The following is a 27794-nucleotide window of genomic DNA, read 5'->3' as shown; positions in this document are numbered from 1 at the left end:
CAAAGAGACATTATTTGTTGCAAATAACTAATCATTTGTGGACCAAAGTAAGAAAGTCAAAGTATTTACTCTTTGTGCCTTTCACAGAGTAGCCTCACAAAGTGCTTCATGTAGTTGTAGAATAGTTAGACATATATAGAATACAGAATCACAGAATTTTACAGTTATTTTTACCCCAAAAAATAAAACATCAAAACAATCTAGTCTTACTGCAATGTGCGGGGGTTTTATGGCTGATTTTGATCTGATTTCCCATGGCACACTAATGTGGCATGGCGCAGTGGCTGGGAATCACTGTTCTACTAAGATGCACAACTAAAGGATTTCAATACTTCTTGAATAGAAGGAGTGTATGTTTTTGCATGTGTAAAGTACCGTACAAAATTCCAAGGTGGCTTTGGACTAGCTTTGTTGTTTTTATGACTTTCAGTGTTATTTTCGTGAATAGGACAGATACAGTTATGCTGCATGGTTAAGCCAAAGATAAATGGGGAAACATGTTACATTTTGATGAGAACCTAGATAAAGATGCAAATATAGCAATCTATTCATATGTTTTTTTTTTCATATCCTATTGGACAATTTTGAGGGAACCATATTTTGCATCATGGAATGACAGAATTTAGTGCATTGTCTTTTTTATTATTATTATTAATATCTCTTAACATAGTGTTTCATCTCAACTTTGGTGTGTCATTTCCATGCCAAAGAGATCAGTTCAAAACATTAAAAAAATTTAACTCGAAATTACAATTTCAATGAATTGTGACGCTTTGTCATGATACAAGGACAAATTGATCTGTAACTGGACAAAAAGTTGTGAACAAATTTCGAAGGAATGTGTTTAGCTTCGGTATGACCCAGTGATAAATGTCAACTTTTCATGGTGCCATGACTAGTCACTACAAACAAGGAACTTTGCTTCAGTAGAGCAATATGAGATCACTGATCACTAATCTGTATGTGCAGTGCTGAAAAAATATATTTGACCACCAGCTGATCATGTAAGGGTCATTTATACAACAGCTGCCCTAAATTATTAGCATCAGTAATGACCAAAATCATCACGAATTTAGTCTAAAATTCCTTATTCCTGTTTGAAAGACTCCGCATTAAAGATCATTATTCCAACCCCAAATATTCATATAATTTGTTGCCATTTGAGTGTAAAACTGCTTTTGGTTGTGTTCAGGAAGCGAGAGGAGGAACTGCGGCGGAGAGAAGCCGTGCAGCAAATCACTGCGACCACGGCGAAGGAACCAAAATCGTCCTCGGCGACGACCGAGCAGGAGAAGCTCTCCTTGGTTAACCTAGTGGCGGATTTATCCGTGAAAGACTCTTTGGTGGAGACCAAGAAAGCAACCAAACCTGAACGGAGGAGCAAAGAGGAGAGACACAAAGGTAGAACGAAATTAATTCTTGGCGCTGACCTTCCTTTGTGGAGTTTGCATTTGCTCATGTGTTTTTTTTTACTCCATCTTTTTCTTAAAAGCATGTGTGTTTTGTTCATTGAAGACAAATTTGTCCATTTTCCAGTTGAATGGAATTTACAGTGGATGTAAAGATACCCAGCCCTGTTCAAATGGAAGATTTTTATGATGTTAAAAAATGAGTCCAAGAGAAAACATGGAAATCTTTTTTTCAGCATTCATTTGATTTCATATATAAAAAAAGAAAAACAATTCAATCTTAAGAGATGGAAGTTAAAATAATTGAGAGGATGTGCACACGCCACGTGTGTGTTCAAAATTGACCAATCACATTCAAACACATATTAAAACAAAGTCAACACGTACCAACCAGCAGTGCCTATGATTACCACCACCTAAAGTTCAGTGGTTCTAGTAGTCCTTTCCTGACATTGTTTTTCGTTCCAGCAGATGGCCGACAGTTTTATGGCAACAATTCTGATATTTGGAGCTGTTAATTAATTGCCCTCACCTTGTCTTAACTCATTCACTGCCAGACATTTTCAGACCCTCTTTTACAACTAACGTTTGAAAACTATTTTTAAATGTTCTTGCACTAAATCTTGCACTAAATCTTTTTCGCATTGTAGCCAAATGTTTTTTCCGTAGTTTCATTGCACCGTAACACATTTTCCTCTGGACACGTGAGCATGTGTAGTTATGTCTGAAAGCATGATATACAGTCGACCCTTGCATACTTGTGTTTCGGCGCCTACAGAGTTGATTTTTATTTTCATTTTTTATTGTTCTCAACATCTACAAAAGTGGGTCAAAACGAAATAATAGGAAAATGTGGGGCCCTTGATGACAACAGTTGAGAGTCAATATTGTAGCTTTTACTCCAAGTGACCAGGAGCCCTTAGAATGGTGCAAAAGACTGTGTTTCCTCCAAATTGTCCAATAAGATGTGTAGAGGGATAGGAATAATTGTCAACATTTAGAAAGCAATGGAAATGGTGTCAATGTGAATGTGATTGTCAACGATGGTTTGTTTCTATGTGTGCCCTGGATCTTGTATCCCACCTCTTACCCAAACGTCAGCTGCCACAGGGTTAAGCTCCCCTAATGAGGACTGGTTGGATAATAAATCAATGTACAGTATTATCTCCACCAGGTCATCGGAGCAGATCCATAAGGAGCAAAGCTAATGATCCACCTGACACCGTGAGCCCTGAAAGTCACATGACCTGCGACACGACTACCAGGCTGAAGGACTCGCTCCCTCCTAGCAGCCTAACATCATCCAGACCCTCCTCCGCACATAAAGTCAAGGAGCAAACGCCCTCCTCGTTCACGAGCCCCTCTTCCGACGCTGACCAAACGGCCGCCGTACCTCTGAGAAAAACTGATTCCCTGAAGCGCAGACGCCACAAGGCCAAAGATCCAGCTCGACATGGTGGAGGCGCTTTGAACACAAGGAGCCCTTCGAGGAAACTTCACGCCGTTGCGAGCACGTCACGGGAACAGGACAGAGCGCGGAGCAGGAGGAGGCACGAGGCGGCCAGCATCATCCAGCGAGCATGGCGAAGGTGAGTGGCAAATTTGAGTCGCAGGCAAAGGATTGCACAAGTTCTTGTTTCCATTGCTCAGCCATGTTGCTTAAAGGCAGCGGTCACCAAAATGATGCCTGCAGGAATACACAGCAATGACAAGATATTTATTGTTCAAACTGATGAACATTGATTTTCTGCAAATATTCTCTCCTTTTGAATTGGATGCCTGCAACACGTTCCAAAAAAAAAAGCTGGGACGGGGGCAACAACAAAAGTTCTTCCCAGTGTTGGTCACCTGTCTAAACTGAACTGGGGGAGAAAGGCCTTACTCAGGGAGGTGACCGAGAACTCCATAGTCACTCTGTCGGAGCCCCAGCACTCCTCTGTGGAATCTTCCAGAAAGAAAACTATCTCTGCTGCACTCATCAAATCAAGCCTGTTTGGTAGAGTGACCAGACAGAAGCCGCTTCTTTGTAAAAGTCACATGGCAGCCCCCTTGGTTTTTGCAAAAAGTCACAGACTCTCAGACCATGAGAAAAGAAAATTCTCTGGTCTGATGAGACAAAGATTGAACTCGTTGACATGAATGCCAGGCGTCATGTTTGGAGGAAACCAGCGCTGCTCATCACCTGACCAACACCACGCCTACAATGAAGCATGGTGGTGGCAGTATCATTAAGCGGGGATGTTTATCAGCAGTAAGAAATGTCTAGTGAACTAGTCAGGATTGAGGGGAAGATGAATGCAGCAATGTACAGATGTAAACACCCGGGGATGAAAATCTGCTCCAGAGTGCTCGGGACCTCAAACTGGGGCAACAGGACAAAATGTGGGAAAAGTTCAACGCTGTGAATACTTTCCGTACGCTCTGTATGCTGCCATCCAAGCCCCGCCTTTGACAATGCCCAGCCATATTCGACTCTCGGTCCAAATACGAGACTGGCCTGTCAGCAGTCCACACCTGTCTCCCATTGAAAATGTGTGGCGCATTATGAAGCGTAAGATACGGCAACAGAGACCCTGGATTGTTGCGCAACTAAAATTGTACATCGAGCAAGAATGGTGAAGAATTCCACCTACAAAGCTTCAACAAATAAGGAAAAGGGATGTAACACAATGGTCACCGTGCCCATGTTTTAACTTTTTTGAAACATTTTGCCGGCATCAAATTGAAAATGAGTGAATATTTGTAAAAAAAAAAAAAAAAAAATGTTGTTTGAACATTAAATATTATGTTTTTTGTAGTGTATTCAATTGAATATAGGTTGAAAAGCATTTGCAAATCATTGTACGCACACTTTGGTTGTACCTGCACCATACAATGCCAGTAACGGCTTTCTATTCTATTCTAGTCTAGAACAGGCTCCAGGCCGTACTTTGCCCATCAATGTCCTTAATAGTTACCAGCACGAGGCCATCACACAGCCCCTTCTGTTTCCATTTAGTTTCTACAGTGAATGTGTTGCCCATTAAAACGACTTTGTTGTTTTATCTGACGCACGTGTGTCCGTAGGCTCCTCACACGCAGACAAAGGGAAGGCGAGGCCTGCGAGGGGGCGGGGTTAAGGGGCGTAAACCACGCCCACACGCGGAAGAGGCGGACAGAGATGCGATCTCCTCCCGCGAAACCTGCAGCCAGTAAGACGTCGGTGCTACAAAACATTTATGGTAAGAGCTGCGTCAAATGTTCTGACTACAGATGCAATACGATCAAAATGGCTAGATATCAGTTCTTAAATTAAACTATTATGAGCTATTTTTGATGTCATCATTCTATTTGTCCAAAAAAATTTACGAAACTTTATTTACGAAACTGACGAAACAGGAGTGGTCTAAAAAAAAAATGTCCCTGACTGTATTTATTTACTACGGAGCTCCTAAAGTGACATGGGGAACTTGCTCAGGTTTCTGGTAAGGATGAGAAACTTTCTCATTAGAATGAGAAACTTTTCTCATTAGGATGAGAAAGTAGTATGCGTGCATGGGAGACATTATAACGACATTTCGGCTTGTGTTTATGTGTTCAAATGACATCGCAGGACCTAGTTCAGTTATATTTTCACCTGGGACTTTATTACAAGGGCAAACAAGCTAGTGTTCGCAGGTATAAAAAAACGTTTCTCGTTAGGACGAGAAAGTTCCTCATCCAAATGAGAAAACCTTCTCGTGAGAATGAGACTTACAAGTAAGTTTTCTCGCTAGTTTCTCATTAGGATGAGAAACATATTTCTTTTTTTTCTCCCATGTCACTTTAGGGGCTCCGTAATTTATGTACAGGGACATTATAAAATAAATACAAAATTAAAATTAGACACCCCAAAAAAGTGAGGACACTTTGAAGTTACTTAAAGTAGAACTTGGCATAATGTTCTGCAAATCCGCCCAATCCCAACGAAGACAATAAATTGGCCCCGCACGGCGCACATTTTTATCTGTACTTTCGAACCTGATTTGCACACGAGACCACAAACCGGTCTGGCCGTCATAGTGGTGTGGAACACTCTGAAATTGACCACCCTGACCCGCGTTAATGTCTTGGGTGGCGCTAGTGTCCGCACACTGACCCATCTGTCTGTTTGGAACCTTAGGGGTGGGTTTCGCCTGCCCTCAGACAGGCTTGACCTTCATCACACATCAGCAAGTGATGATTGGAGAACAGGCAGGAACCTTGCTGCTCCCAAGCATGCCGGTGCCCAAACAGTTAGAAAGATGGACACATCTCAATGTTCTCACCCAACCTGGTGACGCGGCTCCTCCCACCCCCGCTCCCCGTTCTCACCTCTCCCCCCCTCCTCCGCCGTCGCTCTGACAGTCGTGGCGTCGTGAAAAGTTCAGAGCTGTCAGGGGGAATGTCAACAGTGTAGAGCGATCCGCTGAACACACGCGCGCAACACACACATGCACGCCGGCTGCCTCTCCCGTCCACGCCGCAAAGAATCCGACGGACATTTGACATACAACTCGAGTCTGGTTGGCGCTGGCTGTCATAATCGTGGTACACCTTAATTTAATTGCCTCCCAATAATTTCATATCTGCCGGGCCTCTAATATCATTTCATCTCAACTGGAGAGAGGGAGAATGATAACACAATGATGATATGCCTGTTTGAACATTTTTGGGTGGACCAGCTAATCATGGAGCCATTATTTATTTATTTATTTTTTTCATAATTCAATTTCAGCATTGCAGAAACAAAAGTAGCCCTTTGTACTGGGAAATTAATTACTTTATGTGGTTATTTTGTCGTTTGCTTCAAACTTTTTGTAGTTTGTAGTATTAGGATAGTGGGTCATGATAGTGGATTCATGCATCGAATTTTTTTTCCATATTAAAAATGGCATTTTTGTCATACATCTGTTGAGGAAGTGCGTGGTCCTATGTGGCCCCGCATTGATGAGCAATTGTGGCCCCCTCCAGTTTTGAAGTTGCCCAAGCCTGATCTAAATCCTTGGTGTCGCCCCATTTTTGACAAGAACGTTATGCTGCTCCTTCTGGTATGTGCGCCTTGGCCACTTGGGGGCAGTATAAAACCGAGACATACGAGCATAGCTCCTAAGCACACCGCTGTATTGTTAGTCATTCTTCGCCGAGGATAAAGAATATATGCCTGTTAGTATTGTTATATTATATGTTATCCGTTCCTTAAAAGGTTCTAACACTGCAACACCAATGCTATGGGTTAGCCAGTCCACGGCGTTTCATATTAGGTTTTTGTCTTAAGATAGCGGACTTTCAAACAAAGCTACGTAATTGTTTTAAAGACATAACATGTACCGGTAATTCTCTGTCCCCGCCCGCCTGCGTTTTACAGAGAAAATGGTGATGATGTTTTTAATTGCCTTCTAGGAAACTCCGTGGCCGTACGGGGACATCCTTCGTTCCGAGGGTCTCAGCTGCTCTTGAACGTGCCTTTACGGACACAGAGCCAGCGTAAGTCACTCAACTCTCCTTTTGAATACTTTGATATTTTAATAAACATGGACTATTCACAAAACGGAAGGGATATTGGGCTTTGGAGTGACCTTTGCTCCATTTTTGAATGCCCGACTCTTCAATGTACTTTGAGCACAATTTGCTGTTCTCCAACAAGGAGCTGAATGGCACAATTGAGTTTCATCCTGAAATTTCAACCAGAAGCCCGATATCTGTGTATGTATCTGTGTGACTCGTCCAGTGAGCGGGTTGGACTACGTGCACCTGACCGATGCGGTGACTCAAGCCAGGCAGTTCTCCTACCACCTGAGGCCGCAAAGCGCCGGGCAGGGTCGGGGCCATCGTGGAAAGCGTTGAAGCACACGCGCGTGCACTCAAGTACATTTTTGGGTGTTTTCTCAGCTGGCTGGCGGCACTTACTTCCACGGAATTACTGTACACATTGTTCGCTTCTAAAATTAAGCCGTATGACATCAGAGCCATGACCTCACGGGGCGGGGGTTAAGTCTAACGAAGCGGCGCGTGTAAAAGATAACCTTTCATCCATTGTGAGACGAACACACACACACACACACACCCGTGCGTGACTCGCGCTCACACACTGAGATAACCTTTCCTGGTGTTGCGGAGAATGAGCCAGTCCATCAACAGCCGCTCATGAACTCAGCCCACCTGCAGAAACACACACACACAAGCTACAAATATGTCAGGTCCATTCCAATACACATGTAATAATGTGAAAAAATCCTCTGCTCATATATACTAACCCATTCACACACACGCATATCGAAATGTAAGTATTTTGTCTGCCCATACGCATAGACATAAAAATCAGTAATATCGATTCCTATACATACATGTTGTGATTTTCAATTCACACGTGTACGCATTTGTCCGCCCTCATACCCACAATGTAAACAGGTCCGTCCGTTTACATTCAAACTAAAGTATCGCAGGTGCCGCATCATCTTGTTGCTCGCTTAAGCAAAATCCGGTGCCTCCACTTCATGTTTCTTGCTAAAATCGGCACTCAAATTATTTTTTGAAGCATTTTCTTGTAACCAACCCAACATTTTTTTAAAAAAGGAAAGAGTTAAATCAGTGGTGCCCCTCAAGAGCCCCTATACAGCCTGTTTTTAGTGTATCCCTATTTCAACACGCCTGATTCAAATGAGCAGCTCATCAGCAAGGTTTGCAAAAGCTTGATAACGATCCCGATGATTTGAATCGGGTGCGTTTCTGTAGGGATACACCTAAAAACTGGATAGGGGGCACTTGAGGACCGGACTTGGGCAGCCCTGAGTTAAACTATTTTCCTGACTTCTGATTTTGCTATTAGTTATGCATAAATGTGCTGTGTATGAAATAATATAAGGGAATTGTACATTTACAGAATACGGTTTCACAGTCACAACGGCCTCCTGAGGGGTTATGTTTCCCCTACAATGTGGCCTGTGACAAAATTAAGTAATAGTCATAAATAACATCTGTTCATTCTCTCACATGTACACACAACCAATGAGACAAAGTTGTTATTTTCTTTTTTTTTTTGTAACATTTACAGTTGCACCTTATGAATTATTGATTTTTTTGGGGTGGGTGTAATAAATTAGGGCCCAACCGATATGGATTTTTTTTTTTTTTTAGGCTGATGCCGATTTTTGGCTGAAAAGATTACTGATTACCGATTAATGGGATGATTAATTTAAAACATATAATGCATAAAATATTTTTAGCCCCCAATGCATTTCAAGGGGTGTCAACTATACAAGAACTTTCACGAGTAGCAGGCCGGCCTGGTCCCTATTGCCCGCAAATAATATTGTTTGAAAAAAAAAAACTCTCCTTTTCGGTTACCAGAACGCATCGCAGGGCTCAATGCATATACTTGATGAAGTTATAAGGAAACAGGAAAGTAATGATACAGAGTGTTACTTGTATGCAACTGCTGTAAATGATTCAAGTATATAAAGATAAAAACAATCAGCAAACATCTGACATTTGGACTATTATTTTGGCCAATGATTGAAGGGCAATAATCGGCCAATTTAATCGGTCGGACCCTACAATGACAAGTAAAAGTGGACACAAAAATGCTGTGTAAATGTTTTATTTTTTCAGGGTTTTTTTTTTTCCAATAAAAAAAGAACACAGTACGCAACAAACAATATTTCCACCAAGATAGGAGAGGCAGGTCCAAGCACGGTGAATCTCTTTAAAAAGGAAAAAAAAAAAATGTGTGGAATTCATTGCTGCAGTAAAAAAACCCAAGCACACATTGACCCAACTGTGTTCTTGTTAAGTTGTGAGTACAAAGCATAGTCACTGTTGGGGTCTGCAAGTGTTTTTGTGCGTCAGAGTGTCTGCGTGTTAATTGTGTGAGCGTGTGTGCGTCCATCAGTAGACGTCTCGAAGGTTTCCACGTTGCGATGATGAGCCGTGGGCCACGGTGACACTGTAACAGTAGAGCAGGTCGGTCAGCCACTGCTCCCTTGTCACGCCGCGGGAGTACCTCTGCAATACACAACATGGCTATGTCAATGAAGAACACAAAAATATAAACTACAAATAAAAAGGGTGCAAATTGGGAGTATGAATTCAGGCTACTTTTTTTTGGTAGAAATGTTCACAAAGCCGGTGTGGTGAACCCTATTCACGTGCTTTGAAGTTGAAAAAGTTGTCGAGGACGCTTAAAAGACTGTAAAGTCAAAGTCTTTATTTAGTAAGTTAACAACTAATTGAAGTACACACACAAAAAAAAAACGTTATTAATTCATGGTTCATTTGCCTTCATTTTTATTTTTGGTGAACGCTAAGCTTGAAAACCAAAACACTAATGTATAATAAATTGGCTGTTAAAAAATACATGGGAACAAGATCTTGAAGAAATAATTGCGGATTAAATTGCAATTGCAACACTGAGGGAAAAATTGCAATTATTTTTCTAAATTGTTCCCCAATACCATCTATAGTAAGTATCAAATGTTATCTTGATACCACTTCACCACACATATTTGGTCCTGTTTTCAGGTGGACGAATTAAGGCAAAGGGATGTAAATTAGGTGAAAATCACTGTTCTTAATGGATTATTCACATTGATCATTTCTGACCTCTCATCGTGGCCACAAATGTTTTACCGTAAGATGTTGGATGAGCTCTTGCAGCAGACTGGTGTTGGCCACGAGCTGGTTTTGCAGCGGCGTGTGCTGCATCAGCATAGACAAAATCTGTCCCAGTTGGGGCAGCTCCTCGTGGCTCAAATCGGCCACACGCAGCTGCAGAAGCATCCTCAGCAGGCGGGGCACAGTACTCAGCGACGCCACGCACGCGCCCCAAATGGCCTCCCTGTGACTCAAACACAAACGTGTTAAGGGCGTGCTTTGTTTCCGTCGCACGAAGACTGCGAGCGATACGCTTGTGAGGCGCGGGACCTTTTGTGCTGGTCGTGCGCCGCCTGCTGCTGTTGCTGCTGCTGCTGCTGAGTGACGAGCTGGGTCAGGAGGCTGAGGCAGCAGCGGGACAACAGGCGTAACACGGGCTCAATGGGCAGGAGGGACAGGTCCATTAGCCTGGAAACGGCTTTGAGAAGGCCGGCCGCCATGCTGTCAGGCACCACTCTCAGCTTGGTCTGAAACATGCAATGCAATGCAATTAATTAATTAAAAAAAATATATATGTATATATATATACTTAAAAGCATTTTATAGAAAAATGATTTATAGTCGCGGCGGAGAGTCTGATTGCTCGGTGTGCGGCTGGCTTTAAATGTGCAGAAGTCAACAGGCTTGTTCCTCACCATATATTCAAAGATGCCATTTTGTAAGATTTCAAAGCACTGAGCGTTTGAACCCAGAGTTTCCAGACGCTGGCACACTTCCTGAAAAAGAACACTGATATTAATTAATGCATCCATAGCACAACTTTTTTTTTTTTTCCCCCCAAACTCTGCCATCACAAAATTTACAGTCATTAAATAGATTATCCAATGGAAAAAATACACTACAATTCACATGTTTAGGGTTATTTAGAAATGTCTTTTTTTTAAATTGAGAAAAGCATTTTTTTTCCATGACAGTAACACTACAGGACTACAGTCTAAACTGCTGCGTTTGTTTAAAAAAAAAAAAACATTTGTTAGTCACCTCCATTACATACAAAGGAGGAAACAATCCCGCCGGTTATAAATAAATTTCCAGCAATACAAGATTCATAGTGGAAAAATACGTACCAAAAAGTACATAAAACTGTAAAAAGAATAGACCAAGAGCCAAAAATGAAACAGTATTTATTATGGTATTTACTTCATTTATTTAATTAATTTATTTGATATTTGCCCTTTAACTTAATCCGTGTCAACTTGCATTTCAATGAAACATTAGATATCATAAGCATCCAAAGGTGTATGTCCAAAATTGTCAAAAAACTTACTTTAGTTGTTTCAATAATTAAATATTATTTTTCAGGATTGTGATGATTATTGCTTACAGCTAATGATAACCCATAATTAATTCATTCACTGCCAAAAACGTTTTTATATGTCCTTTCATAGTCCAGACATTCAATCCCAGGAATTTATTTACATTTTTTTTTCCAATTCCATTTTTTATAACAGAATTTAAGTATGAATTGGACTAATGAAAAGTATTTTCATGTGTTTCTTGACTCTGTATGATATGAATTCAATTGAACTGATGAAATCAATGAACTTTTTCCACCAAATTCTAATGGATGCACCAGTCCACGATATTTCTCTTTAGAATAAAGTAATTGCAACTCTTTCTTTTTTTTTGTGCTGGAACCAGAACAAGACTTGTCCTAGGCTCTTTATCAACTTTTTTTTTTTTTTTCATTTTCTTCCAACCTAATAATCCAATTTCTCATTTTACCACACGCAGGAGCGAGCGTGTACGCCAGCATTTGTCATAGCCCCGCACCTGTTGACATTCTCCCCGTCATTAGAAACAATCCCGCTTCATTTGTGGCGGCAGCGCTGACACTGTCCGTCCCTTCGTGCTGCGCCCCCCCCACGCACCCTGTCCCTCTTTTTTACCTCCACTTGGCTGTGATTGACTCAGACAGGCAAATGAGAGAGGCAGGATCTGAGGCCTTAATTGAGGCGCTGAATTAGTGATTAGAAGGTGCTCCACCTCCCACTCGCACACACACACCTGCCCCAGGGCACGGCTACGTTAACTGTAATTTCAGAGCGGAAATGTCACATTCTCATCACGCCACCGGCTCTCATTAGTGCTTGCACATATCCACAGTCTCCGATAACCACGCATCTCCAACCTGTGCGTCGCGATAAAGCTTCTCGCTCTGAGCCTCCATGCGCAAGATGAGTCTTGAGGGTCGGACTATGTCCGTCCAGATTATTATTATTTTTTTTTTTTCAATTAACCCAAACAATGTTAAGTTCAATTCTACATGCTGGGATAGAATCCAGCACGCCCGCGACCCTCGTGAGGATAAGCGGTTCAGATAATGGCTGAATGGATGGATGTTCCCCATAAGAGGGAAGCGTATGCGTGACGTACCTCCACGACGTCCCAGTGGTGCGTGAAGTGGTCCAGCGGGGTGCGGTGAAGCCTCAGGGGCGACAGAGGCGAGGGGGGCGGCGCTCTGGTGTCGCCGGCCTCCTGCAGGGAGGCGAGCTGCTCGCATGAGAAGCCCGTCAGGGTGGAGAACAGGAAGCTGATGTAGTCCACGTCCTGTAGGGCCGCTTCCTGGCTCCCGACTGACCATCCACTCAGAGATGACCTGGAAAACAGGAGCAAAGCGGGGCCTTGAGATGACACGGGATAAGCGCCGTGGTTCGGAATATTCTTTGTTTTGACTTGAAAATAGGGCTGAACAATTTTGAAAAATCTAATTGCATTTTTTTTCCCCCGCCTCAATATTGCAATGGCGTTTTAATATGCGATCGTTTTTTCAAGATCCTCTTCCAATGTATTTTTAACAAACAAGCGATACATTAATTCTGAATTACAATTTTTGAAAAAGGCAAAAGGCAGTCTACCTACTTCAATCAAGACGCTAAATTGCGCATACGTTTGAATATGAGTATGAACTGTTGTTTGTCTAATTGTGCCCCGCAATTATCCGGCACCAGTCCAGGGTGTAGCCCGCCTCATTGCCCAAAGTCAACTGCTGCTCCCCCGTGACCCAAATGGGGACAAATGTGAAAGAAGACGGCTGGAAAAAAAACCCGTAACATTCTAGAATTACGAGTTTATCACATTCTGCTTAAATCTGAAACGTAGGGAACAAAGAGTTCCGACAGTCATCTTCAAATCATGCTGTGCCCCCGAGTGAAGATGAATGGATATCGGCAGAACGACTCCGAGCACAACATTTTGCTGTGGAAAAGCCGAGAGGCGTATGCACAAAGTGCTGGTCTCCGCATTCCAGGCTCCCAAAAAATGAGTTCTTTGTCTCTCGACTTGGACATCTTCCCTGGGAATGTCTTAACGCTGACCCACCGACACAAGGAGTGAGTCTGATGCGTGCTGATTGTGGGAGTCAGATAGTGCGCTACTGCCATCTATTGGGAGTAATGTATAACTTCAGGTGCCAATCAGGGCATCTCATCTGGCCTGTACATACTGCAATTAAAACTTTACTACTGAATTAGAGTAGGCAAGTTACAGACTACGGCACATTCCAACATATGTAGAAATGTTGGTTACGTCACCACAGTAGGAACGGGAACACCGTTATAAACAAAGGCCCCCAATTAAAGGTTATCTTCATATTTTACCACCGTATACCGTCCGACCAGCAGTATGAAGATGCTTTGCTTTGTGATGCAGATTGTATTGTAAATTTCAGTTTTCAATAATGCTGCGTGGATAAGATGGAGATCGTCAAATCCGATACCGTGGTGATTGAGTCATAAATCAACTCAAGGGTATGCAAATTCATCGAAACAGCGGGTACACACGCTTTTTTTTTTTTTTTTTTTAGTTTAGTTTTTTTAAAACGAATTTTCAGGAAAAATATGTTGGCTTACTGCTTTTATTGTGTGTGTGATGAACGAGGTGATCAACACAGCAAAACCCAAACATGTCTATCGTAGATCCTGTGAGAGGCAGCATGGTGCCACGGGGGATCGAGATGGAAAAATAGCAAGAAAGAGTAGTAGTAAAAGATGAAAAACAAGAACTAGGACAAACTGTTAGCGTATTATCAATAGGTACATTGTGTTTGCAAACGTATCTTTTCATTTTCTTGTGGTGAAGGACTTGAGATACGCAAGCAATTGTCTCTCAATTTGTGTCTGGGACAGCACGAGTGTCAAGTCGCTTCCGAATTGGCTACTGTTGTGTTTCATGTCACAATCACAGCAGAGCAGACCTCACACGCAAGATTTTGTCACAGGTTTAACGTTTACAATTGTCGCTAGAGGAGGGGGCCAAAAAATAATAAAAATCACTCCCAAATGGTTGGTAAACTATATTAAATGTTGGCAAATGTTACTGTTTAAGTGTTGAGATGCTTCACTTGTTAGAGAAGATTCCTCATGGCGGATTTTAAGGACTTTACCTAGCCCATAAATATGAGACTTTTCTCAAATGTACACTTTTTCGATGATGTTAAACATTCAGGTTCAATGTCTTTGGTGGTAAATATTAGAAGGCTAACTTAAGCCCTCAGGTGATTGGAACGGATTTCAAAAGTAGGACAAAGTGGCCAATATTACATAACTCACATTTTGTCAAAAATGAGCTAAATGTACAAGGGGGCAGGTGGTTCTGACTATGTTTGCCTTAGGCTTCTGAATGACTAGCTACGGCCCTGGACTGAGCTCGCCAAAGAGAGGTCATTCGTGGCTCGTGCGTCGACAACGCGATTTTTGTTCGTTTTCAGCCTTGTTTGAGCAATTTCACAGATTTTTTAGTTATTATTTTTTTTAATATACGTAGAAATATCTGTTAGCGGCGTAACTAGTTAGCGTATACTGCACTTAACTGTCGCCATGGTAATAAAAAAGCCACAAATTGACGCTTAGTCATAATTATTAGAGACAAAACCCGCCGCAGGGGTAATGTTATATTAGTAAGGTACGTTAACACTAATACCACAGTACAGAAGGTGTACAGGAGACTAGTTAAATTAACCTAGTGTGAGTCTTTTTTGTCACATTTTCAGTTTCTTTGTATGAGGCGAATCTGAAACTACCTATACAGCTCATGTTTTAGTTTTTGGGGAATGTGCTGTATACATTTGCTGTGCGCTGACAGCAATGCGCAATTGCGCAATCGCAAGACGAAACATCGGTCATGGGTGATGCACTGTGCCGATTCCAAGCTCACCTCAGGTGTATAATACGAATGAGTGAGGCGGCGAGGCTGGCAGAGATTCGTCCAGTGCTGCAGCAGAAGCTCAGATTGGCCAGGAGAGCGCGGGACATCTTGGGAAGGAAGTAGAGCAGCTGCACCATGCGTTGCTGGCACTCTGACGGCAGAAGAACCACAGCACCTTCCTGTGGATCTTTGGGGATCAGACACACGCACACAGACCACACATCAATGCTTTCACTAAGCGGCATCATGTGCAGCACTGTTAGGAAAATTGCTACGATACCAGGAAAACCAAAACGAATTTGTGGCGGTTAAAGCCTTAGACACTCAGATAACATGCGTTTATGTTTGTGTGTGTATGTGCGGTCTTGTCTTTTCGCTGACGCACATGCTGATGTCAGAAGCCAACGGACAAAAGAACTGTTGTGATGTTCCTATCAGGACTGTTGACCCCCCCCCCCCCTTTCCTCCTGCTTCCTTGTCACACAATCACATTATCTTACCGTCCTGATCTTCGAAGCTTGCGGCCTGTCTTAATTCTGCCCGCGAGCGACAGTGTCATGGTGCCGCCTAGAGCAACTCCAGAGCATTAAACTTGGGTTTTGGTGGGGATTTTGCCCAGATTCTTGCATAACCAGTCAGGAGTTTGGTTGGAAACCTTAGTTGCGCCCGAGCAGTTATTCGGAAAATGCAATAAAAAATATTTTAAGTATGAAAATAATTTGGGGAAGGCCAAGCGGGGCTATTCATCCCAACTCACTTCACTTTTTTTTTTTTTTTCTTGCAAATCAAGAAGATGGCACCAGCGTTACTGTTATTGCTATGGCCTGGGCACTGTTGTTTTTCTGTGAATAATGGAGGATAGGTTTAAAAAAAAAAAAAAAAAAGGAAAAAATGGGTGAATGCCAAATTTCCAGTACATGGGAAACTACTGTAGGGCGGCACAGTGGTCGATTGGTTAGCACGTCCGCGTCACAGTTCAGAGGTCATGGGTTCGATTCCCGCCCCGGCCTCCCTGTGTGGAGTTTGCATGTTCCCCCCGTGCCTGCGTGGGTTTTCTCCGGGTACTCCGGTTTCCTCCCACATTCCAAAAACATGCATGGTAAGTTGATTGGACTCTCTAAATTGCCCCTAGGTGTGATTGTGAGTGCGGATGTTTGTCTCTTGTTTGTGTGCCCTGCGATTGGCTGGCAACCAATTCAGGGTGTCCCCCGCCTACTGCCCGAAGACAGCTGGGATAGGCTCCAGCACGCCCGCGACCCTTTTGAGGATAAGCGGTATGGATAATGGATGGATGGGAATCTACTATTATGATCCCTATTGTACAGAATTGTTTGTGATAGTGATGGATGCAGATCCATTCATACTTCACTCACTACAATTATAACACTGGTCAACAGCAAATTTTAAATCAGAGATGGCTTTATGTGTCCCGAAATGTATTTTTCACATTGATTTCAAAAAGCACATCAGATTTTTGAGATATATTCATTTTTTTGTTTTCATGTTTGACCTATAAAAGCTATACGCAATACAGATTTGACCATGCATTGTAATTTAGTTATGATGCTTCAGAAAAAAAAAAAAAATTCACCTGTTGCTGAATCTAACCCTTAATTCATAAATATTAAGTATGTTACTTTGTTAAATATATTATGGTAATTATATTATAAAAACCTGATGTGCACGAGAAAAAACGAGGGTAGATTCAGAACCAGCACAAAAAAAAAAAAGTTTACTTGCATCTATGATTTTTAAAAACTTGTAAAATGTTGTTGTTTTTGTCGGCATAATAACTTAGCACTACTGTATCTTGACTGAGTGTGGCACACAACCCAAAACAGTTTTGTCAAACCTTTCCAGTCTATATAAACAGGATAGTAAATAAATTAGGTGATTTTAGGGGGAACTTTAGTGAGCAGGTCTGCCTCACAGTCGTGAGATTCTGAGTTAGGAATCCCGACTCCAGCCTTCCTGTGTAGAGTTAATTAAGGCTTGTTTGTGTATATATCCGTATCAAAACATCTAGGACAGGGCTCCGGCTCACCCACAAACCGAATGAAGACTATAGAAAAAAGGGCTGGATGTATTTGGTGCAAGTACCGTAAAGCTTGCAGGCGTGCGTCTGTAGACTGCTGAGCAGGTCTTTGTTGCCTCGGGAAGCCGCAGCCTGGATGGACTGGATGAGCAGCGCGGACAGAGCGGGGTTACGGTGGCCCAGCTGGGACAACTGCACGGGAAGAAAGGCCAGCCAGCGACTGAGCACTTTACTCCTTCAGAGAGCGGGAGAGAGATCGAAACAGGTTGACACTTCTCATTATTAGCGTATGTGATGACAAGGGCATGCTCATTTAAAATCTATTCATCCATTTTCAGCTCTGACTTCATACTTAGGGGGCCTCGCTTTTCTCTTTAGACTGTGCTGCTTTAGAACAAGTAGCTGCTCTGATAGTCGCAACGCCCTAGTTCCACCCGCTGTTGTTATGGCAATAAAAGCCATAGTCTGCATGTTAAAAGGGGGGTGAAATAAGCAATGATTCATTCGCATACTATCTACACCCCTTGACTTCCCTTTTAAGAAGCAAACCGATTTTGTAATCCAATTGCGGAGTGCTTACCTTGTAATATGTGACTGTCCCTGCTCCTGCAGGTAGATCTTGCTATAGAAGGACAGCAGAAGAGATCTGGTCTGTAGTGTCAGGTGCCTCTGCTGATAGTACGAGTACACTGCTGCCAACAGGTCTTCTGTCACTGCTGCAACACAACCACAACACAGTATGAACATTTCATCAGTCATTGGATTATTATTGGCCAAAAGGCCCCACCATTTGGAGCGCACACTGTATGCAATGGAAATCCAATAGAAAGGCTACAAGTTCTGACAAAATTCATGCAGGCGTGTTCTCAAGGCTGACTTTTGCTTTTTTGCGTGAGCACCATCTTCCACACAGTCCCGAGCAGCATGTGCAGTTGCCGATAGCTGAGCTTCACTTCGCCGCCGAGCGTGTCTCGCACGAACGTCCTCAGGGGCGTCAGCCAGTCTCCGTCCGCCTCTCGGCCGACTCCCTGCCTCGGGCTCAGTGACACCATCACCTGGCAAAGTGTGATGTTCAGCGCCAGAGGATCTACGGTCACGTCGGGGATAGCTGCAGACTGCTTGCCCCTGCAGGAAAGACACTGAAGTGAATACATGATCATGTTTAAAATACGCCTTATGTCCCAAAAATATATTTGATCCGAATACTTGCTGATTCGAGAGAATTCTCAGTAGGATGCTCGAATACTCAAATATTTAATAGCTGTGGCCTTAGTCTCATTTTACGAATATTTAAAGTCATCCTAAACATATTATTTTCAAGAATATGTTCTATGCAAGAAGAAAACCTTTCTTATTTTTCATTTGCTGTTTGGCAGTTGCCCATTGAAGCATATTCAATTGTTTTGCTTTAAAAAGACTTCAGGCAGTCACTGGCTACTTTTTTTTTTTTTTTTTAATCCACCTACTGCACAGATTTTTTGGGTGGTTTTGTCCAAATAGTTAAAATATAGAATGAAGGTTCTGCATAACACTCAGTAATGGGGAAATTGTTTTTAAGAAGAAGAAAAAAACAAAACACTTACCTCTTATTATTAACTTTCTTTTTATGTTTGGGTGCGTCATGGAGGCTATACGGAAAGTTTTTCATAAAGTGCTGCTTGAACTCTCCTAAGTATTCTTTCCGGAACCATGCATCCTAAATAAAACAAAAAATCATCTTTAAAAAAATACAATAAAACAAAACCTCTTCAAATGTTTTTCATCATTCTGTGGTATTTGTGGTTTCCTTATCTCACCAGCGCATCTTGATGCTCCTGCCGTGGCGCCAGTTTTCGGAGAAGTTGCAGAACAGACAAGACCTGAAACATTACGGACATGGCATCTGGGCTCAGCAGGTGACCGCCATCAGAGTGCTTCCAGGAAGAGTCGCTGGTGTTGGCCTCCACCCACACTTCCAGCAAAAGTGGGACTAAAGTCGATGCAAAGCTCTGGACAGCCTCCACCGAGTCCAAACCTTCACATGCTTCTCCTGGATGATCTGAATCTGGTCTATAAAAACAACAATAATGTTCAATCAAAGGTTGTTCAGACATAAGTGAAAAAATATTGGTCTAAAACCTTCCGTCGGATGTCTCATAGAAAAGCTGATGAAGAGGAATTTAAAATTTCAGCAAATTTATAAAATTAACATCCACCCATCCATTCTCTACAGTGCTTATCAGGGAAAAAAGTTTTTAACAGCAATGCTCTCAAACCTGAGTTTAAATGTTGAATGCGGACTTGGTTTGCTCCCAGAATGCTCATAGACCTTAACTCCAATCTTGCTGTTCATGAGCTCTTCCCAGGTAACATTCACAGGCATAATCCTGCTCTCGCCACTCGAACCAAACACTCCCTCAGATGGGGCCGACATGTCACCTTCCTCGACTGGTCTTTCCTCAACTACTGCCTGAAGGAAGCGCCCAAGTCTAAAACACAAGGGACACCATTTGCAAGGTAAGCTGCCAAGACAGTTAACAGTCAGCAGAATATTTCCATAAAATGGTATTGCAATTGGATTCAACCACATTTTTTCTGGAACAATACGCAACATCACATTAAACCTTGCAAATGAAAGCTTGAAGAGTCATCATGTTTGTTGACATCAAGAGAGATTTCAGCAAATCTTATGAAAACTTCTGTTCGGTTTGTTTTGTGGGATGCCACAAAATAAGGTTCACAACGTTGGCAAAGTATAATAACAATGCAAGACATGCCTAGCTGCTCAGTACAATACAATTAAAATTGTGAGTGACGTACAAAAATTAATTTCACCGTGCAGATGCAAACTTAAAGAGCATGCAGCCAAAAACATAATAGTTCAGTAAGTGAAAAAGTGTATTTTTGTCTGCTTCACAACCAACTGTGTTGAGCATTAATTACTGTACTTATTATGCTGCCTGCTGCCAGACATCGAACATGTATTTATTGCAGCTATGGCCACTAGGTGACAGTATCGGTCTGCAAACACCTTTCTGTTGTAATGGAGAGGCCATCACATTGCTGTCAGGTGTCCTCAAAGTATGTGTGTGTTTTTTTTAAGTGATACTACTTTTATTATGTAATTTTCAACTTATATATATATGCTTGTATGACAGTTACAAATGTTTAAATATTAATTAAGAAATAATGTATTGACTCAATTTTGAAATTAAATCAATTTAATGGTCAAGTGGCATCCCGGAAAATATTGTATTCAAATGAGGATGCATTGTATTTACACTGAACAAAAATAAAAACAACACTTTTGTTCTATTTTAATGAACTAAAAAAAATGTACACAAACAGACTATTTCTCTCAAATATTGCTCACAAATCTGTCTTAATCCGGTAGTGAGCACTTCAGCTTCGCCTAAATAATCCATCCAACCCCAGAGGCGTTGCATATCAAGACGCTGAGTATTGCACAAGTGGGCCTTAAATTGTCTCATTTTTTACCACCAATGTGCTTTACTGCATAAGACAAAGGTTGGGCACACCAGATACTGACTGTTTTTTGACACCCTCATACAACAATGCTGCACATTTTTCAGTGCTCTTTTATTGTGTGCAGCCAAAGACACAATTGTGTTCACTAACATATATTTATACAGCTCTGTGAACAATATTTAAAAGAAATAGGCCATTTGTGCAAATAGAAAATAAGGATTTTTTTTTTTAAAAGTTGCATTTATATTTTTTTCTGTATCGTAAATGTTTAAATCTGTCACTGAGAAATACCTGAGAAGCACAGAGAGGCGCCACTGCTGGCTGGTAACGGTCCTGTTGATGTTGACGGAAAGCGCCCATGTACGTCCCTTGGTCTCCTGTTCCTTTTTAGCTCCTCCGTTGCTCTGTCTGTGAGAGATTAACTCCAGGAAGTTGGTGAGGAGCACAGCAGGCCGTGCAGCGAGCAGGGCTGGGTAGTGCTCCAACAGCACATCCAGGACCTTCATGGCATCTTCTTGGATGCTCAACTCAATGTGAGTCATGGCGCAACACAGGTGGGCATTGAGGAGGGGGAAAAATGGAGCCACTCGTTCCGCGGGCACAGACTGGGCAATATACCTATAATCAGTTCAAGCCATTAGTTGTGGCAGGGATGAATGGTACTACATTTCAGTTATCTCTAACCTGAGCACACGTGTGGCTACCACGCGAACATTGGCATCTTTGTCTGTGAACACAGCAGCCACCTCAGACAGCAAACGTGACAAATGCTGCTCTAGCAGAGAAGGATTCGCCGACAGCAGCTCTCTCAAGCCCAGCAAGGCACCGTGCTTAACATTGGCATTGTAATGGTGAAGCTGAGACAACAGGTCCTGAGGAGATAAATGCACACAAAACAATGTCAAATGAATGATTCACTGCTGCTTGTTAACATCAGAAAATGATATTGGACATTGGTTCGTGAGTCGTGACTTGGTGGTCCAAAAAGTTTGAGAACCATTGCTGTAAAACACTTACATTGATGCCAAGCTGCCTGTTTGTGGTCGGGCCACTGGTGTCTGTCTTCAGCTGCTCAGGCAGATATATTCCTTTTGTGCGAAAGTTTGTATTGGTGGCATTGTCTGCTCTCGGCTTCTTCTTGCCCACTTTTAATTTCACCTTCTGAAAGTCATCTTGTCTCTTCTTTTTCTTGGATTTCAGTTTAGCCATCTTGAACGAAAGGTTTTACTGAATCTAAATGTAGGGGCAAAAGATGTGAATAAATTAATGTAACAGTACACTACAGAATACGAAACACTGTGTCAATTGGCTATTAAAATAAGATCGTCACCGTGGTTACATTCTCTCAGACATGCAGCCTTATCTTCTCTACTCTAGCATTAGCATTAGCAAACTAACTGCATGAGCATCATTGCCAATGTTTATTGAGTAATCTACCTCCGCTAAGAGCCTTGGCCGTGCCTGCTACAATTGTGCACTGTGGTACAGGCTCGTCGGTATCTGAAGGGGAGGAAAAGACAGAAAATATACTAGTATAATGTATGTGTAAGTTAATATTTTGGCTTCTGACTCGTGCCCGTCTTTCAGTTAAGCCAAATGGACGCTTGTTTTAGGAGTCGCCGCCGCCCATTTTTAGGAAAGGACAGCGGCATAGGGAATAAACGGTTAATAACCTTAATTTTTCACGATGACAAAATACGTGCACAAATGTTTTGAAGCACAGGCAAAACGATACTTTACAAAAAATGTCGCGGGTATATTTTACCAAAAATATGAACACTCAAGCCTCACTAACGGAGTGTACCGGTAAGTAATACCAACACACACTATATATAGTCGTCCTCGTAGATGCCTTGAACAAATGAAGTAATTTTCTTTAAATTACATTTATCTTGACTCATGGACGCATGAAGAAATGTCTATCATTCTTCATTTATACTGACCTTATTGGTTTCATTTTAGAGGTCATATTACTCAGATTTAGTCAGCAATGTGTATTTTTGTAACTGGCACATCAACGGTCGTCTCACAGAAACAGTTCTTGGACGCCTACTGCGAGTTTGTGTCTGTTACGTCAATTTAGGTCGAGTCACCAAACGGTCGCAGGAGTTTTCATTGCAAACATCTCAGGTAAATGTTGTAATCCTCTTTTACATGTATTTTGTGATTTAGAGATTTCGCGAGAATTCGCGTTGTTTTATCAAAACGCGTAAGCGGTCTTCCAAAATGGCTGGGCTAGGCCCTAATTGAAGCTACGTAGAAGATAATGGGAACAACGAATGAACTGTATTGTAGCGAGTGTACTGCATGCGTAGGATCCTTAAATGGCTGGCCTGTTCTGACTTTATTTTATGTTTTTGTTTTTCAATTTAACGTCATTTAGTGAAGAAGCCGAAGAAATGGATTTTAAACATTCAGGCTACCGGTTCACGAACAAAGGCACCCCGAACAGAGGGTCTCCCTGGAACGCAAAGCAATACGGCACGGTAAGTATTTGGTGACAATGTCGCAGGGAGAGGTAATGTGGGTTTTCTCGACCATGTAACTGATTGAGTCCGAGCAGCAACACGCGGCTCTTCCTTCTGGGTGTATGTTTTTGTCTTATCGTCCACTGCTTCTCACCTGACTGAACGTCAGTCATGCACAACCTGTTACCTTAATGTAATGCCTCTTTCATTGCGCCTGCCATGCGGTAAACGTAACGGCTTTGGCGGAAATTTAGGCTGCACGTTGAGATCATCATAACATAACCTGATGAACAGCGGGCACGTTTTTCCTGGTGTTTGGAACATCAGAAGTGGCCATTTTCCACTGAATTGGAATCAAATTCACCCACTGCACTTATGTGATACATTCACCCGAATGGCAAAATCGAGTCAGTATAAGAGTACTTGATATTGGAGCTACAATTCCAAATATGTAATCATAGATTTAAACTGAACACACATTATTTCTTTGTCGTGTCACCCATATTTAATCATTAGCTTGTTTGCAATTTCCACCGATGCAAGGAATCCCAAACAAGGAGGCACTTTTGCCTGGCAGTTGAGGCGTTTGCCTCAAATTCCAAGTTAGAATCCTCATTCAGACCCTCCTTTTGGGCGTTTGTATGTTCTTCCCGTGCCAGCATTTTTTTTGTATGTACCCAGTAAATGACTGCCATCCAATCCTTGGTGGCCCCAGGCTCTGCCCAAAGTCAGCCCAAATGACGACAAGCGCTATAGAAAATGGATAGATGCATCCAAATAAGATGTAATGAGGGAGATTTCATAAAAATAATTTTTAAAAAAAATCCTCAACATGCTTTTTGGGGATGGGATTGAGGTCCTGGCCTGTATTTACATATGGCCACTGGCCATAATACTCATTCATTTAATATTTATGTTTGACACACAACGCACATTCTCACTTGATGAGAATTCACACTGACACGTAGTCATGACACTGCTGATGCAGGGGCGTCATGAGACGTGGTGTACATTGTGTAACGAGAGGTTCGGTTCACAACTAAGTGTCGCCATTTCACTAATTCCTCTATATGTCTCTCTCCTTCATGTGGACTTATTCCCTCCTCTTGACAGGGCACCTACCGCCCGCAGCACTCTGATGAGATAGGTAAGTCTTCCATACGTGGTACACTGCCTGGGCTGAGAGAATTGAAGCTTGAGACCTTGTCGTCTCTACTTCGTATCATGGTGGTGGCCTGTCCACCACTCTCTGAAACACTCAGCTACTGGGCCTGTAGTGCCATTCAATGCTACTGTTCAAGGGAGACCAATATTCTGTAGCAGGAACAAGTATCACAAATTCACCTTTTTATGGTAGACTGCCAACCTGTAAGCATTTTGCAAAGCAGGTATGGATTTTCTTTTTTTTTTTTGCTTCACTCAAAACAAATCACTGCCTTAAAGGATGTGAGTTAATGGATGTTAGCTCGTCCTGTGCAAAAATATGTCCAACCGCACTCTTGGATGAGAATAAGAGTAGCGCTAGCCAGTGGGTTAGCAGCCGTGGCTTTTAGCCTGAAGGTTGGCGCACGTGACTCTGAATCGGGTGGACATTGGTTGCGAGGGTTTAAGCCTCAAGCAGGACCGCGGCCTGGCTCACCATTACTCATGGGGCTGGCAATTAATTGTGCTTGAGAAGTTTTAACTACATGGGGCAACTGTAGCCCGTCAAACAAGCTGCAAATGCCAGTATTTTCCACCCTTTCTGTGTCTCTGTTCTTTATGAACGGCATTGTCACGGTATGGTGGGACCACAGTCCCTGCAATTTTCCACCTTCAGAAGTAGTATCAGAGCGGGCACAGCACCTCGTGTGTCAGGGCATGGCACAATGCTGGGACCGGATACTGAAGTTTGAGACACATCTCTGACCCAATTCTATTGAAAGAATTTCAAACTGTTGCTCAGTTTTTTTTAGGTCACTTTTTTTTCTTAATCAGATACCCTGCTTCACTGGGTTCTGTGTCAAAGTCACAGATGGATAAATGCAGGGCTAACCATTATGACTTGATGGAAGCTTGCAAAGTCACATGAATTGACATTTAAAGCTGGATTTTCACTGCGTGAGTGACAATTCCGATTTTTTTATTTATTTATTTTTTTTCCCCCTCAAGTGGCACAATTATTTGTAAGCATTAATGTCATGGAAATGTAAAGAGAAACTAAAGCAATTGGATATCTTCACATTGTAATTAGACCTTGTGGACAAAAATCTGATACGAAAAGGTACTGGCTTTTTGCTAATGCACCGGCAATTTAAGGAGACAGATTAGGTGTACCCTGTCGATTCGAACTTGAAGTTAAGCACTTTGCGTCCGACCAAACAGCAAAACAATAAAATAAAATAAAACACCCACACTAAACCTAAATAACAGCAAAAACACAGACAATTAAATATGGTCTAAATTTTTATTAAATAAAGCTAAATGGCAATGACTGTGATGGAAGTAGGGCGGTCACAAACATATTTTTAGAATCAATTATCCTATTGATTATTCCATAGATTACTCTAACAATTGCTCCGTAAAATCATAATTGGGCAATTGGACCTTCAGTGTCAATCCATCAGGTGTCTCAGATTGGTAAATGTGATCTTTTATTGTCTTCAATTTATTCATGAATATCATGCAGCCATGCCTGTAATCAGCAAGCACGGAGCGGTTCACACTATTGAGGGGACGTAGGTGGGAACGCAACTCTTGTGTGCAGTCGTCCGTTACTGGTTGTTGCATCTCTGCTGTGGTTCAAAGTGGTTCTTCTGGCATGTAGCGATTTAACCACCAGGGGGAAATATATCCATACATCCAAACTGTCAGCTAGTCTCAAACAAATGTTAGGCACAGTGCAAAACCCAATTGTTTCTACTGATTTGCTCATATAAGGCTTGTGCCATAGTTAGAGTTTAGCAACTCTAATTTTGCTTTTGTTTCACCAGTGTATTTCAGAGGAATATCTTTCCAGACTGTGCCATCATTGAACAAACTATTGGACGGGCTCCCAATCAGCTTTCTGGGTAAGCAAAGGTTTTTTTGTCCTTATAAATGTGACCGTCAGATATTGCATTTTGAATGGATATGTTTTCAGGTCTCCAGTATGTGTGGGAGTATCGTAGCCCCAGTAAAACGGTCCCACCACACTATGAGTGCAAGCTTTGCAAGGTGAACCGCCTGCAGCAGGACATGGTCGCTCATGTGAAAAGCGCGCAGCACAACTTTGCGTTTTTGGTGAGTGGTTCTGTCTTTTAGGAGTTAAACATATCAACACTTTTCTCCAAAGTATGCCCAACACGGCTAGTGACACATAGCTTAAAAATTTGTCATGTAACCAGTGAATCAGAATGTTGTCAGGCTGCACTTTGTGTGCACATGCTCTTGTCTTGACTTAAATGCGCAGTGATGACATCCTTTACCAGTTGAAAATACGTCAGCTTCCAAACAGAGTGTACAAGTACTGGTATGGAACAGAGAGCTTTTCATAAGCATAAATCTACTTTGGGTGAATTCGAGAGTGATCAGTTTTTAAATTACACGACGCCTAATTTGTAATTTTGGCTTTTTGAAAATAAAGGATGTCCGACTGTCTCTCTCACTCATGCACAGGAGTGTCTATTTTCTTCTTTACCTTGTCTTTGCTGTAATTTGGTCATGTCCAAATGAAGCTGAAATAGCCCTTTTTGCCTCGCGTAAAAAATTCCCTTCTAATTCTGCATCCATCCCTACTTCTAAAGGGCTACCGCTGAAATGCAGCACAAAAAGAGCACGTGTCTCTGAAAGCAGGGCCTTTTATAGTTTTATAATAGTATTTATAGGTTCTAAAAATACACTTTGGTGGTGTGATTGAGAGAGGACCAATTATTGAATAGCTTGCATAATCATCCAATGTTCGTGTGTGAATTCAAATTACCTTTAATGGCTAAATGGAAAAACAACACGTGATGTTTTTCTGATGAAATGTGTTGTTATTGTCGCAAGTCCCCCAAAATTCCCCAGTGACCACAACATGAGCCGCTGCTAGAATGTTCCGTGTCTGGAACATTCTGTATGCCCTGAATTCACCCAGTGCAATTCTAAGAAAATAGCATCTTAGCAAACATTGTTACAATGAGAATGAAACCTGATGTGGCTAAAGCATAGCATGTCTAAAAACCACAGGGATAGTTTGGGTTTGTGCAACTGTTTATTGCCGATTGTAGTTCTGGTTCATTCATTTTTGGATTTGTTTTGGTGAAACCTAATGTCTAAATTTAGAATTGTGCGCAAGAGGTGACATTGCCTTTGGCCCTTAGCCAATTCAACATATGACCGAGCCCCTCATCGCATCATCTGACATGGCGTATCCGCTAAATCCCTAAACACTCCACACCACACCACCGCCACATGTCATACGGTGTCAGCAGTGTGGTGAGGAGCATCCAAAGATACAAGAAATACTCTACACCACACAACACCTGAGATTTTCAATCTGAGTGATTTCAAATAGAATGGCAAACGTCTGGACATAAACCTGGCTAATAACCGTTTTCATTAACTTTACAGGCTGTGTAATCTTGCTGAAGTGAAATTTAAGTTTGTTTTAAATTACTA

The 27794-nt window shown here is 42.0% G+C and overlaps 3 protein-coding genes across 10 annotated transcripts in view; 2 read left to right on the top strand and 1 right to left on the bottom strand.

Moving 5' to 3' along the window:
- The window catches only part of invs (inversin), a 33867-nt gene extending 24978 nt beyond the window's left edge, over nucleotides 1-8889 (top strand). For all 4 annotated transcript variants that reach the window (XM_086038198.1, XM_086038199.1, XM_086038197.1 and 1 more), the window contains 5 exons: nucleotides 1193-1401; nucleotides 2584-2998; nucleotides 4476-4630; nucleotides 6810-6893; nucleotides 7138-8889. In XM_086038198.1, coding sequence (XP_085894324.1) covers nucleotides 1193-1401; nucleotides 2584-2998; nucleotides 4476-4630; nucleotides 6810-6893; nucleotides 7138-7253 — 979 coding nt within the window. In that variant the 3' untranslated portion in view covers nucleotides 7254-8889. The remainder of the gene's footprint in view (nucleotides 1-1192; nucleotides 1402-2583; nucleotides 2999-4475; nucleotides 4631-6809; nucleotides 6894-7137) is intronic.
- Nucleotides 8890-8990: 101 nt separating this feature from the next.
- On the bottom strand, nucleotides 8991-22491 carry tex10 (testis expressed 10). Of its 3 annotated transcripts, none has more exons than XM_086038194.1 (16): nucleotides 22380-22491; nucleotides 21724-21939; nucleotides 21391-21578; nucleotides 20998-21324; nucleotides 19494-19706; nucleotides 19035-19287; nucleotides 18822-18934; nucleotides 18116-18363; nucleotides 17819-17954; nucleotides 17304-17473; nucleotides 15213-15390; nucleotides 12435-12657; nucleotides 10694-10774; nucleotides 10329-10525; nucleotides 10035-10242; nucleotides 8991-9410 (listed from the first exon to the last, which is right to left on the bottom strand). In XM_086038194.1, the coding sequence occupies exons 2-16, from the start codon at nucleotides 21913-21915 to the stop codon at nucleotides 9294-9296; spliced, it is 2844 nt and encodes a 947-aa protein (XP_085894320.1). In that variant the 5' UTR covers nucleotides 21916-21939; nucleotides 22380-22491; the 3' UTR covers nucleotides 8991-9293. The 3 variants fall into 3 exon arrangements, with proteins under 3 accessions (XP_085894320.1, XP_085894322.1, XP_085894319.1); XM_086038196.1 differs by lacking the exon at nucleotides 22380-22491 and adding an exon at nucleotides 22037-22362; XM_086038193.1 differs by lacking the exon at nucleotides 22380-22491 and adding an exon at nucleotides 22144-22362.
- The window catches only part of LOC147143672 (uncharacterized), a 14849-nt gene continuing 4328 nt past the window's right edge, over nucleotides 17274-27794 (top strand). The window contains exons 1-8 of one of the 3 annotated variants that reach the window (XM_086038206.1): nucleotides 17274-17503; nucleotides 17851-18382; nucleotides 19038-19734; nucleotides 21098-21239; nucleotides 23090-23192; nucleotides 24288-24321; nucleotides 26147-26224; nucleotides 26296-26435. In XM_086038206.1, the coding sequence (XP_085894332.1) occupies nucleotides 21211-21239; nucleotides 23090-23192; nucleotides 24288-24321; nucleotides 26147-26224; nucleotides 26296-26435 (384 nt within the window). In that variant the 5' untranslated portion in view covers nucleotides 17274-17503; nucleotides 17851-18382; nucleotides 19038-19734; nucleotides 21098-21210. Of the gene's footprint in view, nucleotides 17504-17850; nucleotides 18383-19037; nucleotides 19735-21097; nucleotides 21240-22598; nucleotides 22837-23089; nucleotides 23193-24287; nucleotides 24322-26146; nucleotides 26225-26295; nucleotides 26436-27794 lie in introns of those variants that run through there. The other 2 variants (XM_086038207.1, XM_086038208.1) reach the window with 2 other exon arrangements.

This window comes from Filicampus tigris, chromosome 8, assembly GCF_054856515.1.
Source record: "Filicampus tigris isolate MCC_2025a chromosome 8, RoL_Ftig_1.0, whole genome shotgun sequence".
Lineage (NCBI taxonomy): Eukaryota > Metazoa > Chordata > Actinopteri > Syngnathiformes > Syngnathidae > Filicampus > Filicampus tigris.
Note: the sequence above shows the minus strand (reverse complement) of the source record. Positions and strands in the feature narration are given on the sequence as shown.

What these genes read in the sequence shown, in the direction of transcription:
- tex10 (XM_086038194.1), bottom strand. Translation starts at nt 21,915, where the DNA reads ATGGCTAAACTGAAATCCAAGAAAAAGAAGAGACAAGATGACTTTCAG. An exon ending in CATTCAACATTTAAACTCAG is followed by an intron (nt 19,288 to 19,493) that starts GTTTGAGAGCAT and finishes TTGTTTTTATAG; the next exon opens with ACCAGATTCAGATCATCCAG. An exon ending in GCTCACGCAAAAAAGCAAAA is followed by an intron (nt 17,955 to 18,115) that starts GTCAGCCTTGAG and finishes GTTGTGTTGCAG; the next exon opens with CAGTGACAGAAGACCTGTTG.